The sequence below is a fragment of the Bombyx mori genome, chromosome 27 (genome assembly GCF_030269925.1).
Source record: "Bombyx mori chromosome 27, ASM3026992v2".
Classification (NCBI taxonomy): domain Eukaryota; kingdom Metazoa; phylum Arthropoda; class Insecta; order Lepidoptera; family Bombycidae; genus Bombyx; species Bombyx mori.
In genome coordinates, this window is record NC_085133.1 from 2,172,375 (window position 1) to 2,195,825 (window position 23,451).

Consider the following 23,451-nt stretch of genomic DNA (forward strand, 5'->3'; position numbering starts at 1 on the left):
GAAGTGAAACCTTCCAAAATTAAAATACAATTATCCTAAACGTCTTAAGTATATGTAAAATTTTGTCATTAGTAAATAATTGTAAGGTAGCGCCCTTTGTGAATTGATATTTTAATTTCACGTATAATCCTAAATTAAAATTCACTACAAGAGCTTTCATACACACGTTAGTATTAAAAAATCTCACAGATGGCGCTGTATTAAATAGTATGTATATTTCTGTCTCATTCTTTGCTGGCTTCATCCTACACATTTTTGTATTTGTGTCTCTTACCTGTCGTTTTTTCCGTTGCATCCGGTTTGAAATCACAACGATTCTAAAGAAGTTTTCACTTCAATAGATTAAAAAAAACCATTTCATACATTATTACCACGTGATTGACACACACACGCATACTATTTGTTTATTGTCAAACTTATCTTATTGTATATAGTCTGTGGTCAAATTGGGAATAGATTAAATATTGTTTGTCTTTATTAATATTGTTTAACTAAAGTGTAGTCTTGGTGAAATCTCTAAGTATATTATAGTAGTATAATAATAGTCATTGTCAATAGAATCATAATAGTGTACAAACTTGTAATTTTAACTAATTATAGTCGAATTTCGACTACCGGGGGACCACTAGTTATTCTGGATGGGCAGAAATCATGCCCCATGTGTCATCCCACCACTGATGGATGATGGTGAAGTCTCAGCAGTATTTTACAGCGGTTGTCCCGTCCAGAGAATATAGGCAGACGTGTACGAGCTTAAAGTACCACAAGTACTCACGCATAATCACTACTGATTAATTTTTTACTACAAAACGTTCCTTCGTTTTAGAAGTAATGCGTAGGCACGTATCGATTAATATTTGTGAGCATTGATGATCACAGCGAGTGCCCAAACCCACAGACACAGCCCACTGAGTTTCTCGCCGGATCTTCTCAGTGGGTCGCGTTTCCGATCCGGTGGTAGATTCTGCGAAGCACGGCTCTTGCTAGGGTTCGTGTTAGCTACGTCGTCAGGTTTGAGCCCAGTGAGCTCATCTACTAGTTAAAATTACACTGAAATAGCCTCTCAAGGCTCTCAGCTTAGGTAGGCAAAAAAAAAGAGTGCATAGGATCGGTCGCAGTCTGTTGGGAGGCTGTGGGGGCTGGCGTCCCCGTCGCGTCATTACAGAGCGCGTTTGATAAGCAAACCGAGTGTCCCAACTAACTTTCTCTCGTTAGGTTCTATGGTGCCCTGCTGCAGTTTGGTGGAGAGCGCAGAGAGGACCTTGCAGGCGTCGTTGGCGAAATCCAGATCCCGGACCTCGCTCGGCGACACGGATATCAGGGCGAACGCTTCCTTATCTTCTTTCACCAACGAGCACCCCACCTGGAACAAAGGGCATGCGTGATGCAGGCCGGACCTTCAAGTTTATCCGGGTTTAAGTATAGCAGGCGTGGTTCTGAGCTATGTTCGAGTGACTTTAGTAGGCTGTGTGTTTGTTTAAAACTATTTAAAATTTAAATTAAAAAAAAAACATGTCGGCAGAAAGTCGATAATGATAAAAATTTCATTATTTATTGCATTGTCATCGGTACTTAATTCGTGTGTCAAGTTAACCGGACATCTTGAATTCAATGATAATGACTTTGAAATTTAAAGGCCAAATTTATTGGTCAGATTTGTGAGATGAAACGCAAAGGTAGATGCCGAGTGCGGCCCTGTTTATCTGATTCATTGATTCAAATTAATCCATCAGTGAGATAGATGTACAGGGTAGGTACCACCGTCCTGCCAGTTTCGGTTCCAAGTGTAATAAATATATATTTTATTGAGACCTGACCTCATGTCTCATGGCGGGGTTTATCCACAAGGTCCAATAATGATTAAACAGCTAAAACATATGTTTAAGAATACTCTCACCTTTGACATAACCGGTTTTTCTTCATCTTTGTCAATTGGTATCGACGTTGAGTGGACCCATGTGTGCGTGCATAAATGTTGTAATCTACAATCGGAATTAAATGGTGTAATCTATATTATATATATACAAAATTGGTAAAAAAAAATTACTCCATATTATCACTTTTCATAAAATAATAATATAAATTAAAATAAGACTTGACCTAAAGATCTTAGTTACCAGGTCATAAAATCCCTTAAAAAAAGTAGTATGTCGAAAAAAGCCCTTGAAAGCAGTTTAATGAAAGAAGCTTACTGCCCGCGGAACATGTGTCCCTATTGTTAATTCCACTGACTTGCATTTCATTTACTAACCCATCTCGTAGGGGACATTAGCTTTCAAAAGTCACATCTACCTAACGTAACTACTCTGCGGCACGGGGGCGTCAGAGTGCGTCATCGTGGTCGGGTCCAGTTCGAAAAGTGTTGCGATCTCCGATGAATGCGGGACAGGGACCAGCTGGTAGGCCGGCTCGCCCGCTTCTAGTGGCCCGTCGCTGTGAAACGAACCTTAACTGTAGTGACTTATGGTTCAAATTAATTTAATAATGTTAGTGAAGGGTATCACAGAGATGAATATTGTGACAATAACTTTATCATCGTCACTTCGCACTTATTCAATTTCAACTTACTTGCTGATTCATCACCGCGCATAAACTATCTCTTTTTGATAAATAATAATAATTATAACGGCAAAATTACATAAATAAAATAAGAACATTATTAAATATGTAATTAAAAACAAAATTAAATTACAAAATAGTATGTACAAGGCCACTGTATTGTTATTCGCTTTCCGGATTTCTTGGAGCTTTATTACATACTACCCACACATTTAGTTTTTAAAATTGGTATATATATTTTTTAAAGTTAACCACACCTCACAAGTTTTGAAACATTTAAAAAAATATTATTTAAGTATTTCTAAGATTTCTACAAAAAAAAGGTCACAGGTGGGCGCATCATGATTCACAGCAATGAGGAGGAGGATTACCACAATATATGAACATATTTGTGTTCAGGTAGTACACGTAAAACCGCAATATGCTACTAACTGTGGGCGGTTGCACGCCTCGGCCGCCAGGTAGTGTCCGGTGGCGAGGTGCTTGAACCTGAAGATGGAGTTCCAGTGTCCAGCGCCGCCGCGGCACGGGTCGTGCTGCACCACCTGGGACAAGGACGCCGGATCTCATCATCGTCACATCATAGTACAATATAACCCTCACAGCCCACTGAGTTTCTCGCCGGATCTTCTCAGTGGGTCGCGTTTCCAATCCGGTGGTAGATTCTGCGAAGCACGGCTCTTACTAGGGCCAGTGTTAGCAACACTCCGGTTTGAGCCCCGTGAGCTCACCTACTAGTTAAGGTTACGCTCACATAGCTTCTCAAGGCTCTCAGGTAGGTAGGGAAAAAAAAGCACGATATAGGCGTAATTTAACTGGTGGTAGGACCTCTTGTGAGTCCGCGCGGGTAGATACCACCGCCCTGCCTATTTCTGCCGTATAGCAGTAATGCGTTTCGGTTTGAAGGGTGGGGCAGCCGTTGAAATTATACTGAGATTTTAGAACTTATATCTCAAGGTGGGTGGCGCATTTACGTCGTAGATGTCTATGTGCTCCAGTAACCACTTAACACTTAACGATCAGTTTCTCATTGCTCCTGTAGATGACAGTAACATATTACCTATCCTATATTTTATTTTTAATGAAGGATTTTGTAAATTTTCAGAAACCACTAATTGATAAAATTTAATCAATTTGTCTATAACAAATAAAAACTTGTATGATTTATGATTTTTTTATTTTCTATGTTTAGTTACACAATAATGTCTTAACTTTAATAACATATAAGTTTAGGGGCATCCGCAAAATAAAAAAATAATAAAATAATGATTTTTTTACCGGATGTGTATGTGATAAAAACTATTTACATACCTCAATCTCCCACAGCGCTTTGCTGCTGGTCGCGGCGGTGGCGCTGGATCGACCCGTGGTCCTCAGGAACACGTGCTGCCGTTTCTGGTACTCGTCCATAGTGAGGAACTTCTCTTGCTCTGCATGGAACAGCCTCACCACGTCGCCACCTTTCAATATCTCCTCCTGGTTCTCTTTGTGCTCGAGAAATAAGGTGACTTTCCAGGATGTGGAGGAATTGACTACATTCACCTGTGGGAGATATTTGATATTGTATGTTGGGGATGGAAAAGGTTTTTTATTTTTTATTTTTTATTTATCCGATTTTGTAGTGGTAGTAGGACCTCTTGTGAGTCCGCGCGGGTAGGTACCACCACCCTGCCTATTTCTGCCGTGTAGCAGTAATGCGTTTCGGTTTGAAGGGTGGGGCAGCCGTTGTAATTATACTGAGATCTTAGAGATTATATCTCAAGGTGGGTGGCGCATTTCCGTTGTAGATGTCCATGGGATCCAGTAACCACTTAACACCAGGTCCTTTACTGCCATCATTAATTCTTATCTTGAGCACTAGCGTTAAGGTCTATTTTGATTCAGCACAAGTCCTAGCCACAACCCTGTCTGTTTCTATTACAAAGATAACACTCATTTCGATTTGAAAGATCGGAGATAATGTTTTTACACTGCACGCGTTGTATGACAAATAAATTTTAACTGAGGTCGGCCGGGGTCAGTGACCTCACGGTCTGATCACGATGCATTGCATTTGAATTTTCTAAAACAATAGCAAATTAAGTATTGTATTTTTGTTAGTCCAGAAGAGCTCGTGGTTCAATTAAGTGCCGGATCCGATAAAATTCCTGAAACGGATCACGGTCGTCCTGATACAGCATAAGACGTTGACTTTTCTTCAGGCTTTAGTGATGAGTCCTTTGACGGTAATTGAAGACATGAGTGTGTGAAGGGGTTAAGTACCATTTTTAAGATTTTTGAGTTTTTACATTAAATTAAAGTGTTATGTGCCTTTTTTATGTATTTCTGCCTATGCAACCTTGAGAGGCTAGCCCAGCCTCATCCTGATATATAGGTGTGCTCACGGGGCTCAAACCGGGAGTGTTGCTTACACTGACCCTAGAGTGCTTCGCAGAATCTACCACCGGATCGGAAACGCGACCAATGGGTCAATGGAGAAGATCCGGCGAGAAGCTCAGTGGGCTGTCTGTGGGTTAATTTACTCCTCGAGCCCTTCGTCGCGAGCGACAGGTTCAGCGAGGACGGTGACCGGGTTATGTGCCTATAAACCATATTAGACCTTAAAACTTCAGGTTTAAAGTCTATTTTTAGAAATTGCATGTGATGAAGGAGTTATGTACAAAGAAAAAGTACAAGTAACAAAAGTTTGTTGCTCGTTTTCTCAAAACTAGTCGCTCCGCAGTTGTCGAAATTCGACTATAATTAATCTATACTAATATTATAAAGAGGTAAGATTTGTTTGTTTGTTTGTTTCGAATAGGCTCCGAAACTACTGGACCGATTTGAAAAATTATTTTTCCATTAGATGCCGACATTGTCCCTGATGAACATAGGCTACTTTTTTTTTTTTTTTTTTTATTTTTTTTTTGGTTTCATGTGTGTTTTAATGTTTCCGAAGCGAAGCGAGGGCGGGTCGCTAGTTGAAATTATAAGTTTGAATATTATTGTGGTTTTATTGTCAAATACTATCATGCTTCTATAATCACAGATTTCGCCTACAGACTACACTTTAGACAAATATTAATCTATTCTCAATCTGACCACAGACTTTATAAGCAATGACAAAAGTTTGACAGTAAATAAGGGATAGATATAAATGTGTGTGTGTGTTAAATACATGGTAGTGTATGTAATGTTTATATTTATTTATTTAATGTATTATTAATGCATAATTTAAAAAAAAATATTAGCACTCTGCACTCCTTCTCTATACTCTCTAAAGTGTAGGAAATATCATACTTCTCCGTCCGCGTAATTTTCGTAAAAAAGGATACAAAGTTTTTGCTTCACGTATTAATATATATAGGTTAACAAATTGTATCATATCCCCTTCATCCACTCATGTCTTTAATTACGAGAGCGTCTGTCTAACCTCCATACAGCCGGCGTTGTCCGGAAGCTCGTGGTTGGAAGAGACGTGCAACACTTGCTGTCCCGCATTCACCGGGTTCATTATCACTTTATCACCGACCACCACATTGTCCCCTGTACACAGAAAATACTACATATTGGTATTATCATTAAGCCATAAAACTACGCAATGGAAAGTAACAGAATAAAAAAAATGTGTTTTTTTCTTGTTTGAGAAGGTACCGATTTCTGATGTTATTGTGAAGTGAATTCTTTCATCTTTCCCTAAGTATCATTATAAGCACACAATGGGCATTGACTTTTTTTTATTTTTTTGATAGAATAACCATTTCTAAGAACAGACTAGATGATTGACTAATAATGATTGATTTTTTTTAAATAAAAAATAAATTTTAATTACCGATATTAACAATCAACATTTGTTAGCCTCAAATGACGTCATCACTGGCATTACTCAAACAGGCACTTTGATTTATTTTTATTAATTCTGTGTACGATATGCGCGTCTGCACGGGTAGGTGACGATTGTTTCGGCTTAACGAATGAGGTAGTCGTTTCATCATAAAATTTCGACCTCATGTCTCAAGGTAAACGCCAATCACGTTGTGATATATTAAAACTACGTTTACCTCTTAATCTCGAGTTTTCATTTTTATTTTTATTGTCATTATATTATTTCGGACATTTCGTATAATTATATATAGATTTTGGCATTTGGTATATTTTTATATTAATGGTATATTTTTTGCATTGCTGAAGTCCATGGGCGACGGTAACCACTCACCATCAGTTGGGCCGTATGCTCGTATGCAACGGCAAAAAAAAAACAGTATACATGGTCGCAGAAGACTAGTGATGAATTCAAGCAGTGACGTCACGAGTCAAGTCTACTCACCAGTCGACCGCAATTTGTAGAAAGGCATTACGTAAAACCAGGAGCCCTCATTTCCGTTAGCGTCCAAATGAACCCGCATCGCGTTCTTCTCGAGCAATGCGGGTAGTCGCTTATTTACCTGCAATTATTAACGATGACATTACCAACTGGCAAAGTTCCGTGGACAGTTAAAAGCTAACTATCATAGAGTCCATCTGAAGGTAGGTTTTAGCAATGCTAGGGGACGCAGTGAAGCTTCCCGTTTATCGCATGAGACAAAACAGAACCACATTTTTTCATTTATATGTTATATTCATATTACTAGTGATAGGACGTCTTGTCCGCACGGGTAGGTGCCACCGCCCTGCCTATTCCTGCCGTGAAGCAGTAATGCGTTTCGGTTCGAAGGGTGGGACAGCCGTTGTAACTATATTGAGACCTTAGAACTCATATCTCAAGGTGGGTGGCGGCATTTACGGTGTAGATGTCAATTGGCTCCGGTAACCGCTTAAGACCAGGTGGGCTGTGAGCTCGTCCATCCATCCATGCAATAAGATTATTTTTTTTCCATAGTTTCTCGACTAAAGCCTTCTTTATTTTAACAACCCTTACTGGTGGATTTACGTTGTTGATGTCTACAGTCTCCGGTGATCACTTAACACCGGATGCGTCGTGAGCTGGTCCATTAATCTAAGCAATAAAAAAGAAAAATGTGGTTTCTAATTGAGCGCATTTATAAAGACAAGGTTACTACTACTATTTACGTCTGGTTTCGAATCGAGCGCATTATAAAGGCAAGTTTACACTCACCGTAAGATACTTGTTAGACTTGACGTGCAGCAGCTGTATGACGCTGCCGTACTGCACGACAGTCCCCAGAAGTTTCTTATTCTCCAAATCGTTCTGCTTCTTCTCGATCTCAGCGGCATGCTGTAACGAATCGGATATCGATATCTTTTCCTATCTCTTCGCTGGTATCCTTTTTTATGATTGAAGGATTACTGGTGGCCCGGAGGCCTTTCCAGTTTCACCAGGACAGGTAGGCGAGCGAAGGCTCTGCCAAGAGGGCTGGGATTTGCTAACAGTTGACCGAGCGCCTCTGAAGGAGACCTAAAAGCTCAAGAGCAGCTGCTTGAATGAATCTACTACCGGATCGGAATCGCGACCCGCTGAGAAGATCCGGCGAGTAACTCAGCGAGCTGATTCATGGGCGCTGGTATCCTAAGGGGCTATTCCAACTACGCCCAGACGAGATCGACTTAACTAATATATATATTTATTACGAGCATATGAATATGAGCATATGTTAATCTGAAAATCGTATGGCTGTTGATCGGAACGCCAAATAAATAAGTAATGAATTTTATGTCACTTTGTAAGACACAGATTTTAAAGTAAAATTTTGAAATAATAAATATTATTGATTAAGGGACGGTGGTCTGAGGTATTATTTGATGAATTATGAAACCGTCATCTGTATTTCAACCGCTCTGAAATGATCTCCACCGTGTTTGTCTAGCGCTAAGATAGATCCTTCTACAACGAAGGTTTGAACGGTTACCAGTTTTCGATAGGGCGGCTTGGGTCTGCCCCTGGCATTGCTGAAGTCCATAACGGTAACCACTCACCATCAGGTGGGCCGTATGTTAGTCTGCACAAAAAGGCAAAAAAAAATAATGTTGCATTGCTTGGCAGCCTTGTTGATATCAATGTGCGACAGTGACAACCATCGGTATACTAGTCTGTATCAGAAAGAAATTATATTTATAATTATACTAGCTGTACCCGCCCGCTTCGCTGGGCATTTAAAATTATTATTTCTCACCCCCACAAAGATTCTCATCATTAACGCCCCCGCAACTGGTGTAGAGAGTCCAACACTCATATAAATATTAGCCTATCCATTAAGTTTTTGGTTCTGTGATTTACATTTTACAAGTAAGAACATTTAAACTGTACATTAAGCTATAAATATACAATAAGCTTTAATAACTAAAATATATTACATTTTAGTTATTAAATTATTATTTTTATTTTAATATTATTATTAAAAGGAGTCCCTTTAGGCGAGGTTCCGAAGATACTGGCAGCGTTCCCCCTTTGAATAGCAAGACTAATTCTTTGTCCAAGGTAGGTGCCAGCTCTTCGGTCTCCTGTGATGTCGACTAACCTTTTTGCTATTTCCTTAAAAAGCCTTATAGTCTAGCTAGGACCCCACGGACCAAGGGTCTCGACACCGAACGGGACAACATATTCCGTATGTACATGTATTTCTACATGGATACCAAGTTTCAAGTCAATCGGATGCATGGTTCAGTAGTTATAACGGAACATCCGTAAAAACCACTGTAGATTTATATATTAGTATAAATAGTATAGATGTATTCATGATACGATGCATTTACGGACACCAGTTTGTGGCAAAGATAAAAAATGAAGATGAAGAATTAAACATTTTTTTTTTGTGTGAAGGCGATTCAATCCGTCCGATAAATAGTTTTTAGTTAATTATTTATAATCGCAGGTTACGAGCGTTTGATATCTTTATTCCCTCACTGGAACCAACGTTGAACGATCCGTCTTTTTAATGTTACAATTTGTCATTCTAAATGTTGTGTCATTGGACGTTTTTTATGAATACGAGAGGTAACGGATATAATATATTGATAGTTAATGTTATTAGTGACTAGGAGATGTATGGAAATGGTAGTGCAAGGTAGAGGGGGAAGAGGTCGACCGAAGAAGACATGGATGGAGGGTGTGAATGACGATATGAGAGAGAGAGGAGTGAGTGTTGAGATGACGGCTGATAGAAGAGAATGGAAGAGAAAAATTAGCTGTGCCGACCCCACATAGTGGGATAAGGTGGAGAAAAAGAAGATAGTTTATGTTATTATGATTGCTTTATATGCTGTTCTTTGATATGGATTTGTTTTTTTAACAGACTCAACTAAAAGTTTTTTTTATTTGTTCTCACATTGTTTATATCAAATACAAAAAAAAACGAGCAAATATTTATGGAATTTATTTACATGATACTTTTTAAGGAGCACGCAGTAAGCTCCGAGTTATAAATAACTAGCTTTTGCCCGCGACTTCGTCCGCGTGGAATAGTTCACAAATAATGCTTTATTTTAGACCAAATTTGGTTAGTATAAAAAACGTTATAGTGAGCCAACCTTAACATATAGACATATGCTGTCGCGGACTTTTTTTACATCTTTTAAAGGGGAACAATTCTGTCATACATTATTTTAGCGAAACTTTAACCGTTTCTGAAATGCACGCAGCGGAAGCTCTCAAAAATAACCCTGATTTTGATACATTATTTATTGGTGCTCCGCTTGTATTGGTCTTAGCGTGATGTTATATAGCCTATGAGCCTTCCTCGATAAATGGGCTATCTAAAAATTATTTAGTGTTATTAGATAGATATTATCTATCTAATAACACTAAATTTTTCAAATCAGACCAGTAGCTCCTGAGATTAGCGCGTTCAAACAAACAAACACTTTATATATAGCTTTATAATATTAGCATAGATATCAAATACCAAAAAAAAAACAAGCAAATATTTATGGCATTTATTTACATGATACATTTTAAAGCACGCAGTAAGCTCCGAGTTATAAATAATTTATATGGTAAATATATTTACCACACAATATTTCAGCTAAAGAATATTTTATCTGTTTTTTTCTTTTTTCCATACCTATGCGCTCGTAGCTTACAGTGCTATTCCATTTACTCTCGCACTGGATCAATGTGAGAAAATTTACTATCTGACCTAGCTAGAACAGTACTTCGCAGAATCTACCACTAGATCGGAATCGCGACCCACTGAGAATATCCGGCGAGAAACTCATTGGGTTCTATAAATGCGTTAGTTTGCTTGTCGAATTCTTAGTTGGACGAGAACGATGATCGGTGGTTGGAGTGTAAAAGCACCGAGATTGAATCCGGAGGATCCAACAAGAAATATTTTGGAGACGACGGAGACTTTGCGTTGCAAATAGTTTATTGCCGATCTTGCGGACCGAATGGTAAACAGTCGACGTCGCCCAAAACACGTCATTTCGGATCCTCCCGATCCACTAACGGTGCTTTTAGGTACCTCAAGCACCGGTCATCGTTTTCGTCGAACCCGTCGCTTGCGACGAAGGGCTCGGCGAGTATATTAACCCACAGACACAGCCCACTGAGTTTCTCGCCGGATCTTCTCAGTGGGTCGTGTTTCTGATCCGGTGGTAGATTCTGCGAAGCACTGCTGTTGCTAGAGTTAGTGTTAGCAACGTCGTCAGGTTTGAGCTCCGTGAGCTCACCTACAAGTTCGGTGAATCTAGAATAACCCTTCGAAGTTACTAGAATAGGTAGGAAAAAAGTTGCTAATAATGATACGTCACCTGGGTCGGGTATGATATTTTATCCAACACCTACACTACAATAGCTATAGTAAAACAATATATGCCCAATGTATTTCGAAACTCATAAACTCTATGTCTAGTACTATAGAGGCGAAATTAGTTCAGATTTGCTTGACGTAGAAGTTGGTAATAATTACGTTATAAAATTCCGTTACATAGATATATAGGCCAATCTAGATGTAATAAATAACAATGCAACAAGCAAATAAAAAAGACGATTCCGACATTCGCATTCTAGGTTCGAAATTGTTTTTCCTAGAGTTAATCCAGTCTAATAACAAAAGTGATCTCACGCGGTATCATTGTGTTTAGATTCACCTAACGCCCGCTTCGAATCACAGACAGATCCAATAATACCGAAGACTTAATATTTATTTCGAACGTTAAAAATTCGTCTGGATCGTTGATCTTAAATTAGCATTCGGCGAAATTGACTGGAATCGTTTTTAATGCGATGCGTTTTAATGGATAGTTTTTTGGGTCAATCGAAGAACATTGTTTAGATGAAGTCGAAACTGATTTTCACGTGAACATTTTCCAATGGATAAATAAACAAAAACTACGTATTTTGCACTAGTTTAAACTATTCGTTCCACTCGGTCTAGTGTCGAGTTTGATTTTCATAAAGCTCTGTGTTCTGTACTGAAAACACTGATCCATTAACGGCACCACAAGCATCGTCCTCGTCGAACCCGTCGCTTGCGACGAAGAGCTCGACGAGCGAATTAACCCATAGACAGCTCACTGAGTTTTTCGCCGGATCTTCTCAGTGGGTCGCGTTTCCGATCCGGTGGTAGATTCTGCGAAGCACGGCTTTTGCTAGGGTCAGTGTTAGCAATACTCCGGTTTGAGCCCCGTGAGCTCACCTACACACGTTAGGGTGAAGCTGAAATAGCCTCTCAAGGCTATCAGAAAGAAAAAAAAGCTGGAAACACGTGGAATCATTTGTATAAGCCGTGCCGATAAAGAAACGAATCGAAAATGGCGTGTATGTACCTGCACTGACAGATGGTAGGGTCAACAAATAAAAAGAAATATAGAAAAAAAAAGTTGTTTACTGTAAAAAATATATAAAAACAAATGAGAATGTACTTTACTTTACTTGATGCCCTGACAGAGGGGGAGGTGACTTGCATAGACACTTTTGCTGCCAGTCATCTAAGTCGCATAACTCGAAAGTGAAAAAACTCGAACTCAACAACAAAGTCAGAACTGATATTTTTTTGCATACAGTACGCGCCGTGTGCGACTAAACACAGCAATAGTTTAGAGTGAGAGCGCATGATCGCCGCCGCCATTTTAGATTCGTTTCTTTATTGGCGCGGCTTATAATACTGAAATCGTGATTTTTAAATCAATCCTACCCACAATTCGAGTTTAATACAAGCCACGACACGCACTGCTGGGAACGTGTTATGAGCTTCTTCGGGCACATGATGCGGTCTCCCAGAGATGAATTAGAAGCTCATAATTTCGGGTCGCATAGAGGGCAAGAGCGCCGTGGTCAGAACACCAGTCAGATGGTTAGATTTGGTTAAAGAAGCGATTGGTGGTAGTCTATACCATGTGGTCCATGCCATCCATGATCGAAAACTATGGAGGAAATTCACATGTGCTCGCGATCCTCAGCAGTGAGGGAACAATGAAGAAGAAGAGAAGAACGTCACAAAAATCTTTGGACTTTGAAAGATGCTTTTCTTAGCTACACCAGTTAAAGATGAACTTACGTGTAACCTCTTCAGCAGTCCGGTGTCCGCGTTAGGGTTCGCAGACTGCTTGGCCGTATTCCAGAACTGCTTTTGAGCCGAGTACCGGTTCATGGGACATATTTTGAACAGGCAATCTGCGATTTATTAATGCTTAATCAGTAGTTTTATGATGCTAATATCTATTTTGGGGCCGGTAGGCGAAAGCAGCCGTCAACATTGATAGATGAAGTCAAAGCTACAATTATAATGCCTATCCCAACCTTCCAATTTGCACACTGCACTGATGACAAGATCCGTTCCAATGTACCTATTTCGCTGCTTAGAAAATTATACTGGTGGTAGGACCTCTTGTCAGTCCGCGCGGTTAGGTACCACCACCCTGCCTATTTCTGCCGTGAAGCAGTAATGCGTTTCGGTTTGAAGGGCGGGACAGCCGTTGTAACTATACCGAGACCTTAGAACTTATATCTCAAGGTGGGTGGCGCATTTACGTCGTAGATGTCTATGGGCTCCAGTAACCGTTTAAGAACAAGTGGGCTGTGAGCTCGTTCACCCATCTAAGCAATAAAATTGTAATATCAGTTGTATTATAGAACAAGGGTACCGCGTCGAGCCAGAACGTGAGCAATGGTATACAAATTGAAGAGGTACTTCTTTTTAATTTTTATAGTTTATATTGAGTGGGTACTGGAGTCCATCTATAATATAAACGGTGACTTCTAAGATTCAGTTTCACAATACAACGGCTGCTCCACGATTAAAACCGAAACTCATACTGCTTCACGGCAGAAATAGGCAGCGCGTTAGCTCAGAAGACGTCCAGCCGGCAGTAAACATAATAATACAGTATATTATACCACTGTTTAAGCCAGCCGAATAAAATAATTTATTTCGATTTTTCTAGAACATCATGAGCGACACGAGACAAATTAAAGAACTTTGGTTCTGGCTCGACGCGGTACCCTTGTTCTATAATACAACTGATATTACAATTTTATTGCTTAGATGGGTGAACGAGCTCACAGCCCACTTGTTCTTAAACGGTTACTGGAGCCCATAGACATCTACGACGTAAATGCGCCACCCACCTTGAGATATAAGTTCTAAGGTCTCGGTATAGTTACAACGGCTGTCCCGCCCTTCAAACCGAAACGCATTACTGCTTCACGGCAGAAATAGGCAGCGCGTTAGCTCAGAAGACGTCCAGCCGGCAGTAAACATAATAATACAGTATATTATACCACTGTTTAAGCCAGCCGAATAAAATAATTTATTTCGATTTTTCTAGAACATCATGAGCGACACGAGACAAATTAAAGAACTTTGGTTCCGTTAATGGTCGATTGTTTTTCTTCTTTATTTATCATCGTAATTACTTTAATGAATACCCCCTTAACGTACCTCGGAACTTTTTGGGTGGATCAGTCAGGTCGCCAGCCTCTGGACAGACCACGCACCTGTCATCTACCAACCTAAGGAAGAAATAAAAAAATCTATATATTTCAATATCCTAAATAATAAGGTATAAGATATTTTTAGATATATTTTCTACGAGCGCTAAGCATAATATGACGTCACTCCATACACCCAAGAATCCTAGTTTAATTAGTAAACGTGTTTTTTTTTATCAGGCCGGTAATTCCAGCTCAGTGACAATGGATGTAAGGTGCATTTTAAGACGTGCTGTTTTGATATTTTGTAATTTTGTAAATTTGGCGAGTAAATAGGAAAACAAGACAATGAGAACTATGATTTTGTTAAATACACATTTTGTTATTCCGACGTACTGATAGGTCGCCTATTTCTGCCGTGAAGCAGTAATGCGTTTCGGTTTGAAGGGTGGGGCAGCCGTTGTAACTATAATGAGACCTTAGAGCTCATATCTCAAGGTGGGTGGCGGCATTTAAGTTGTAGATGTCTGTGGGCATCAGTAACCACTTAAAACCAGTTGGGCTGTGACCTCGTCCACCCACCCAAGAAAAAAAGTTTCGAAGGTGGGTGGCCTGGTGGATAATGAGAGATATGATTAAGCGTGAATTCAACAACAATAATGCCACGGAGGGTTAATGCGCAAGTAATTCCAGTATCTTGATATGCGCGGGTGGGTAGTGCTTCAAAAATCTGTATGTAAATCAAGAATTGAACGTAGTTACCCTAAAGTACTGAGGAATCCCGCAACAGTCCCTTCCGCGTAGAGGGAGACAATGTCCCCCAGGTGCAAGAAGCTGTCCCCCATCCTCTTGCCTTCTCCTCTCCCCCACCATGCAACGACACCTGACAACAAATAACACAATATAGAATTACCTCCGGTTTTCACGAGTAGTTGACGTAATTAAAACTACTTTTACTAGTGTAAGGTTTGCTGTCAAATAACATATACGAGTCGTCTATTATCAAAGGTGGCAATCTGTGCATTTGGACAAAAAAATGTTATTGATATGTCCATACAGATTGATTTGAACATAATCGTCTCCTTCAAAGAATACGGTTCAAAACCTGCATTAAATAAAGGTTAATACTTAACCTGTTATTTATCTAAGATGTCGTTCAGAAGAGTTTTGTGACTGCCAATGGAATACAAAGTCAATAATTCGTTTTTCTGATTTACCAATAATTGTCCAAAAGTCACATTGCCGGCTTTGATAATAGTCGACTCATACATGTGTTTTTACTAGTAGTAGGACGTTTTGTGAGTCCGCACGGGTGAGTACCACCGCCCTGCCAATTTCTGTCGTGAAGCAGTAATGCGTTTCGGTTTGAAGCGTGGGATAGGCGTTGTACTGTTAAAACTGAGACCTCAGAACTCACGTCTCTAGGTGGGTGGCGGCATTTACGTTGTAGATGTCTATGGGCTCGGGTATCCACTAAGCACCAGGTGGGCCGTGAACTCGACCGCCCATCTAAGCAATAAAAAATATATATGTAATATACAAAATTAGCACGTTCAAACTAAGACAATTTTCGGATTGACATGTGGCAACACTGCTGGACAGAGATGACGGTAGTGGAGACGAGGAATATTAATAAAAACTGCGGTGAACGAAGTAGAGGGAGCAGCATAGATAATACACATAAATTAGTTATAGATACGCAACTCAAGCACTCAACGAAAATGTTTACGGGCGTCGGCCACTAGATGGCTTCACTTCGATTAGTTTCTCATTGCTACTGTAGATGACAGTAACATATTAACTATCCTATGTTTTACTTTTAATGAAGGATTTTGTAAATTTTCAGAAACCACAATTTGATAAAATTTAATCAATTTGTCTGCAACAAATAAATACTAGTGTGATTTTATTAATTTTTTATTTTCTGTGTTTCGTTATACAATAATTAAATGCCTTAATTTTAGCAACATATAAGTTTAGGGGCATCCGCTACAAGATGTCGCTAGTTTCCATACAAAAAGGAATATTTGTCTTAAAGTATCGCAGTTTCAGGACCCTGGCGAGCAGTTCGAAAAAAACGCGTAAGGCTGTGTACTTTGCAATGAGCACGTACCTCAAAATGTGTAAGAGTAAAATTACAAATAAATCAGCACAGAATAAAGTGAACAACTTCAGTAGTCTGTGTATTTACATCCTGGCTCTTGGAAACGGAGTTCTTCACACTAGTTAATTATAACTAAAGCTAAATGTTATTATGATTAAAACTACATATTTTAACTAATATTATACGATAACAGTCTTTTGCGACCACGAAAACTGAAAAGTATTGTAGATGTCGGTAATAATACAAATTAAAAAAAAAAAAAAAAAAAAAAAAAAAAAAAAAAAAAAAAAAAAAAAAAAAAAAAAAAAAAAAAAAAAAAAAAAAAAAAAAAAAACCGCGTGATTAAACAGTTCAATTAGTTTTAGTTAAGAATATAAGAATAATAATAATTTTGTATTTATGTATATATTTATAGAATTTTCTGTTTCGCAGCAAAAAGTAAGGGCGGTAATACACATCCCATGTAGGGTCGTAGTGAATAAGCACTAGCGAGAATGAGTCACGTGTTGTATCACGCAGCTGACGCTCTTATTCTTTATTAGCCTTTTATTAAATTCTCAAGTCACCGTTCTCGTCGAACCAGTCGCTTGCGACGAAGGGTTCGGCGAGTAACCTAACCCATAGACACAGCCCACTGAGTTTCTCGCGGGATCTTCTCGGTGGGTCGCGTTTCCGATCCGGTGGTAGATTCTGCGAAGCACTGCTCTTGCTAGGCCAGTGTTAGCAACACCTCCGGTTTGAACCCCGAGAGCTCACCTACACGCTAGGGAATAAAAACCTGATTCAAACGATGATCCACTCTTGTTATTTTTTACTTTAACGCGGGTGATCTCATATAACATAACTTGTTATCATTCAACTTAAAAGCTTCCGTAACTTACACTAGGCACTTACGCGCTTTAAACTTTCCACACCATAAAAAGTGGGTGCCTTTGTGAATTCATAATGGACAACCTCACCGAAATGCTTTTAGGTTTGAAACTTAAGGTCATGATGCGAATGCGTGTTAGACTTATGTTGCTTTTATCTTAAGGCGCAATAATTTTAACTAGAGGTCCCGCAGTTGTCGAAATACGACTATAATTAATTGGAATTGTAAGTTTGTACACTATTATGATTTTATTTTCAACGCCAAGACTACAACATTATAGAAAAATATTAATAAAGACAAACAATATTTAATCTATTCTCAATTTGACCACAGACGTCATGAACAAAAGTTTGACAATAAATAAGTAGTATGCATGCGTGTGTGCGTCAAATACAAATATGTAGTGTGTGTATTGTTTTCTTTATTGATTTAAGGTATATTTTATGCATTATTTAAAAAAAAAATTAGCATTGTGCACTTCTTCTCTATATTCTCTATAAGTGTGGAAAATTTCATACTTCTCCGTCCGCGCAATTTTCGTAAAAAGGGATACAAAGTTTCTGCTTCGCGTATTATTATATAGATAAATTATAAATACAATGTAGGAGGCGCATTTACGTTGTAGATGTCTATGGGCTCCAGTAACCACTTAACACCAGGTGGGCTGTGATCACGTCCACACATCTAAGCAATAATAAAAAACAAAAGATATGTATTTCGTCGTAAACAATGATACCTTCCGTTGGATTTTACCATACCTTACCGCTTAAGGCACGGAGGTTTTCTTTAAACTATTATACAAATAATCACAACAAAAACACTGTTAAACTTTTCCATGATAATAATGTTGTAAGTTAATTAAATTTATCATGGTCAATCTAGCCATGAAACGTTACTGATTCCGCGATAAAAATAATAACACCTACATCATTAAATTTTGATGGACACGAAATTTTAATGGAGATAAAACATTCCAACATTTTAGTGTTTTTTGAGCAGCCAATGTAGTCTTTCTTTTTTGATTTTGTATAATACGTACACTTAAATTCCAAACAGTGCCACGGAAAATTGAATAGCTTCCGTTATTAAGCAATATAGCTGGTTGAACCTTAGAACCGAAGTATTTGAGTTCGCTAATGCAGTATGAGTGTATGCAACCGTCAGCTATGACATTGATAATGTCAACACATTGTACTATGGTCAAGGCGTATTGTTAAACCACACGCTTTGATACGACCGCCTTTTGTCTGCGGAGCTATGGCGCACCATATCAAATAAGCAAATAAATCCATGGAATTAATTGCCATATTATTATTACGTCTAGCTGCCTATATAATAATTTTATTTACCTCAATAAGGAGCACAATTTTGGTAATACAGTAAAAAAACTTGGTGATTTCCAATGTGTCATATCCGACTACCCACCTTTTAAAAGATCCTAGTGATCGTTGATGATCTACACAGTCTTCGATAGTTAAAAATAATAAAGGGCTTCATGATAGAATGGATATATTATTTAAGCAGGTTACGACAAAAATATTCTCCAACGAGCCAGAGAAATTGCTCGGTAGACCAAAAGTTCGGAACTTGTATATACCTATGCGAATCTTAAAAATTTCGTTAGCTACATTCAAGCATCTATCAAATATCCTGTGTTCTATTATAGCTAGCCACACAGACCTTGTGAGTATAATAAGCAAAGTAACACCCAAACCCAAATATAAATGATACAAGTTCATGAAAACCGGTCCTTGTTGAAGAATCCTGGAAGGTTCACTTCACCGTCTTTTTAATTAGTCTTAGTTCTCTAGGATCCTACTGTACGAGTGGTATATTCGAGGCAAAGCTTAACATAGAATTGAAGGAACGCACTAATGGGAAAAATGACTATTTCCGATGCAATGTATATTTCATTAAAGAAAACCGGTCCTTGTTGAAGAATCCTGGAAGGTTCATTTCACCGTCTTTTTAATTAGTCTTAGTTCTCTAGGATCCTACTGTACGAGTGGTATATTCGAGGCAAAGCTTTCCATAGAATTCAAGGAATGCACTAATGGAAAAAAGACTATTTCCGATGCAATGTATATTTCATTAAAGAAAACCGGTCCTTGTTGAAGAATCCTGGAAGGTTCATTTCACCGTCTTTTTAATTAGTCTTAGTTCTCTAGGATCCTACTGTACGAGTGGTATATTCGAGGCAAAGCTTTCCATAGAATTCAAGGAATGCACTAATGGAAAAAAGACTATTTCCGATACAATGTATATTTCATTAGGCACGTTTCACGATGCGCGTTATCAGATCAACATCGAGATGTTACGATCGTTACGTCGAGATAAAACACATGCAACCGACACAAAATGTAGCTTAATTTGTTTCTAAATTACTATTGCAACTTGATTTCGTAGACATTTCCAATTATTGCAGTAAGAATAGTCATGTTGATATGGCTGGGTGGAGATGTAGAGACAACGACTGTTGGTACAGAGCATAGATAATACACATAAACAAGTTATAGATAAGCAACTCAAGCACTCAACAAAAATGTTTACGGGCGTCGGCCACTAGATGGCCTCGTTTCGATTAGTTTCTCATTGCTCCTGTAGATGGCAGTAACATATTGCCTATCCTATATTTTATTTTTAATGAAGGACTTTGTACATTTTCAGAAACCACTAATTGATAAAATTTATTCAATTTGTCTATAACAAATAAAGACTTGTATGATTTATATTTTATTTTATTTTATGTATTTAGTTACACAATAATTAAATGTCTTAACTATAACAACGGATAAGTTTAAGGGCATCCGCTACAAGATGTCGATAGTTTTCATACAAGATAAATATTTTTCTTAAAGTATCACAGTTTCAGGGCCCTGGTACCAGAGTTATTTAATGGAATGTGTCACGCGCAAAAACCTTATACGAATGTGTGGTTGGACAACTTGACAAAGTTCGTCCCAAGTTCGATGCTAGCCGTTTCCAAGCCGTGCCTTTAGACAGTTATGAGAAGAGCTTCAAAATTAATTGGCCCATAAGTCTCTTATTGGGTCATTACAAAGATTTATTTTACTGAAGGTATTTTTAATTAATGAAAATAAAAACATGAACGGAAAGCCGTGATTTTCAATTGTATGTATTGGTATTACGGTTGCTTTTTGGAAGAATCAAGAAGTTAGCACACATGTATCTATTCCTGCAGTACAGTACCTTGATGAAAGATATTCATTACACATTATTTTTTTCTATATAAATACTGAGGCGTTTAATTTTATACCAGATGATATTACTTCGTATGAATACCGGGAGTCTTATATATTTAATCAGACTTCAAACGGTCATTGCCCCTGATAAATATATGATCATATGATCACTAGTTCTACTAACAACACAAGTTTGACATACACTTACCCATTCACACGGTAATGAGCAGTACCTCGTTCAATACAACTCTATAAGCTTCATTAGCAATTTAAGCATATCACACACGAAATAGAACATATGGAGTACAAGTTTATACCACGCACGCTTCAAGTCTATGAAGTAATAACCGAGCACCAATAATACAAAACATAGAACACAGTAACATAACCTTTTATATGTACTTATAACCATCTGTAATAAATCTACGAAAATCTAGAAAAAAAAAAAAATGTTCTCCGGAGATACTTTACACGTTCAGTGTTGCATGACATTATGGACTGAGGTTAATGGTTTGATGGCGTGACTATTGAGGATCAAAATAATTGCGCACCGAATTATAGTTAAATCGTTCATTATATGTAATATTTTGGTGTTCGTAATCATCATTTTGTGGTGACTGAAGTGGACATGTCAACAAAATGGTTTGTGGTATATTTTTATTGATCGGGTGCTTAGACTACAGTCATATCAGGCTTTAAACAAAACACAGCCTCATTGAACCGAGTGGACGAGAGATTGTGGCTTTTCATTACTAAATGTTAGATTATATAAAGTTTATTTTCAAATAAAAATAAAACTCACAATAGTCTAATTAAACGTTCAGTAAATGAAAACGCAATTTGTGCAAGGTGTGCTTTAAAGTTTTATTAAGCTCGAACAAAACTTTACTTGACTACAACAATCACCTCTGGCCTGATAAATTTTGGTAATTAATTTCTTCATATGTTTTAGTTTCTTCAATCTTATTACGACACATTTAATTAAGTCTCCTATGAATACCAAGTTCAAAGTCAATAGCATAGTCAGAAATCAATCAATATAATATCAATTGGATTGATCAGTACTGTTGCTTCAGTACAATTTTCGAGTGAAATCTTGTAGGCGTAGCGAATAAAAATGTATAAATAAAATGACAAGGATAAAAGAATGGATAAATAATTAGTTGTCTTTTTTATATAAAACTAACAACTGATGGTCACAAGGTATTGTATACAAATTCAACATTACAACATATAAATACAAATCGCGACAACATGTATCTTACTTTAAATGTGGCCTTAGCAATAATTGCTTATTCCTGACGTGCTATATAAGTTTTTTTTAAATACGAACGAAGAAAACATTGATCTCAAAATCATTGGTAAAAAGGATGATTTAAAATAACAATGAAACACATTAAAACTGATGTTTTTTAGCTTGAACGTGTAAAGGACGCCGAAACATTACCACAGGTATCTTATTTTTTATATATTTTGGACCGACTCAAAGCCAAAACGGCCATTAGGTGAGAAATTTAATCTGAAACTAGCGATATCCAAGCCGGGACCGACGCAGATAAAAGGCCAATCGATATGTGTCACAGTTTGCGCGTTATGGGTAATCAGGCATCGCTTGAAAAGGCTTAATGGCTAAATGCGGAGGGCTAGGGAGCGTTTATTTATTCTTATTTCGCTCAGTGACCTGGATCGAAGGGTTAGTCTATTTGTTCACGAACAACGTGGATCTATTTACGAAGCCAGTTGCTGGAACTTGGGAATTAGAGCGTATAAAGAGATAATTTTCAAGGTATGCAGAATAGGATGCAATAGGAGAGAAAGTTCGAAAGTTGTCGTCATATCGTATGCACGGCCGATGTTATAGGTAATAGCACCATCATTAGCTCAACATACTTTATAATTAAAAACACATTTTGCAGATATTATAACTGAAACGACTGATTGATTTGCGATAAAGCTTGGAATCGTAGCAAGGCTAATTACAACAACCCCCAATACTACTAATGTTCTCAAAGATATTTGAGGCGTGATTTCCAAATAATTTTTGTTTTAAATAATTACATTGAACAACAATTACTTTTAAACGATATTTATGAACGAATATAAGGTCACAATTCAAGAGTTTACAGGAAAAATTAACACATAAAACGCGATAACGATTTGTATGTAATAAATGGATAGTTTGGCCAGAATACAAATTTGTTTATGTAAACTTTGATTTCTCCCTTATTTTTCCAATAACTACTGGCGCTTTTTGTCTAGACTCATTTTGCATTTCGAACAATTTCGTTTTTTATATTGTTTTCAAGCTGAATCTATTCATTAATTACTACCATACCAACTTGGCGCTCTTCTCATTTCTAGGTCTATTATAAACAAAACGTTTGTCAGCAGATCGTGAGCCGGTCATAACTCAATCAAACTAATATTTACTTGATATAATGATATATGTTGTACTGACCTATTTAACGTCCCAATTTGTTTCTTTATCTTTAAATTTATATGTTTTAAAAAAAAAGAGCTATCCAATTTTAGTGTGATGCAGTACCTATCAAATTCTTTGCATGACTTTTTAGTCAAAGTACCGAGGATTTCATTTTATATAATTTGATGGTACATTGGAGTAACAATTTTTCCTAGAAGCGTAGAGATTTAGTTTTTAGTTATTTTTAGTGACAGTTGTGAATCATTGATGGATTTTAGCCACACATTTAAATTGCATATCCAATCTTTAAGAAACCAGTTGACCGTTTGTAAAATTGTGAAAACTCTTTAATTCCTTTCCTGTTTTTATTTTTTTTAATTTTTAATTTAATTTCACTGGTATGTAGAAGTTTTACAACAATCTTTGATTTTAGTTTTTTTTACTACGAAAATGTTCAGTATCTCATTGTTTTAGTTTTAAACC

The 23,451-nt window shown here is 37.7% G+C and overlaps 1 protein-coding gene across 4 annotated transcripts in view; it reads right to left on the bottom strand.

Annotated features, from left to right (window-relative positions):
- The window catches only part of LOC101741421 (inositol 1,4,5-trisphosphate receptor), a 101,887-nt gene that overhangs the window by 54,756 nt on the left and 23,680 nt on the right, over nt 1-23,451 (bottom strand). For all 4 annotated transcript variants that reach the window (XM_062676440.1, XM_062676438.1, XM_062676441.1 and 1 more), the window contains exons 2-12: nt 15,131-15,251; nt 14,379-14,449; nt 12,996-13,111; nt 7,655-7,774; nt 6,866-6,983; nt 5,972-6,084; nt 3,871-4,101; nt 2,992-3,104; nt 2,293-2,433; nt 1,898-1,982; nt 1,203-1,363 (exon numbers count right to left, since the gene is read on the bottom strand). In XM_062676440.1, coding sequence (XP_062532424.1) covers nt 1,203-1,363; nt 1,898-1,982; nt 2,293-2,433; nt 2,992-3,104; nt 3,871-4,101; nt 5,972-6,084; nt 6,866-6,983; nt 7,655-7,774; nt 12,996-13,111; nt 14,379-14,449; nt 15,131-15,213 — 1,352 coding nt within the window. In that variant the 5' untranslated portion in view covers nt 15,214-15,251. The remainder of the gene's footprint in view (nt 1-1,202; nt 1,364-1,897; nt 1,983-2,292; nt 2,434-2,991; nt 3,105-3,870; nt 4,102-5,971; nt 6,085-6,865; nt 6,984-7,654; nt 7,775-12,995; nt 13,112-14,378; nt 14,450-15,130; nt 15,252-23,451) is intronic.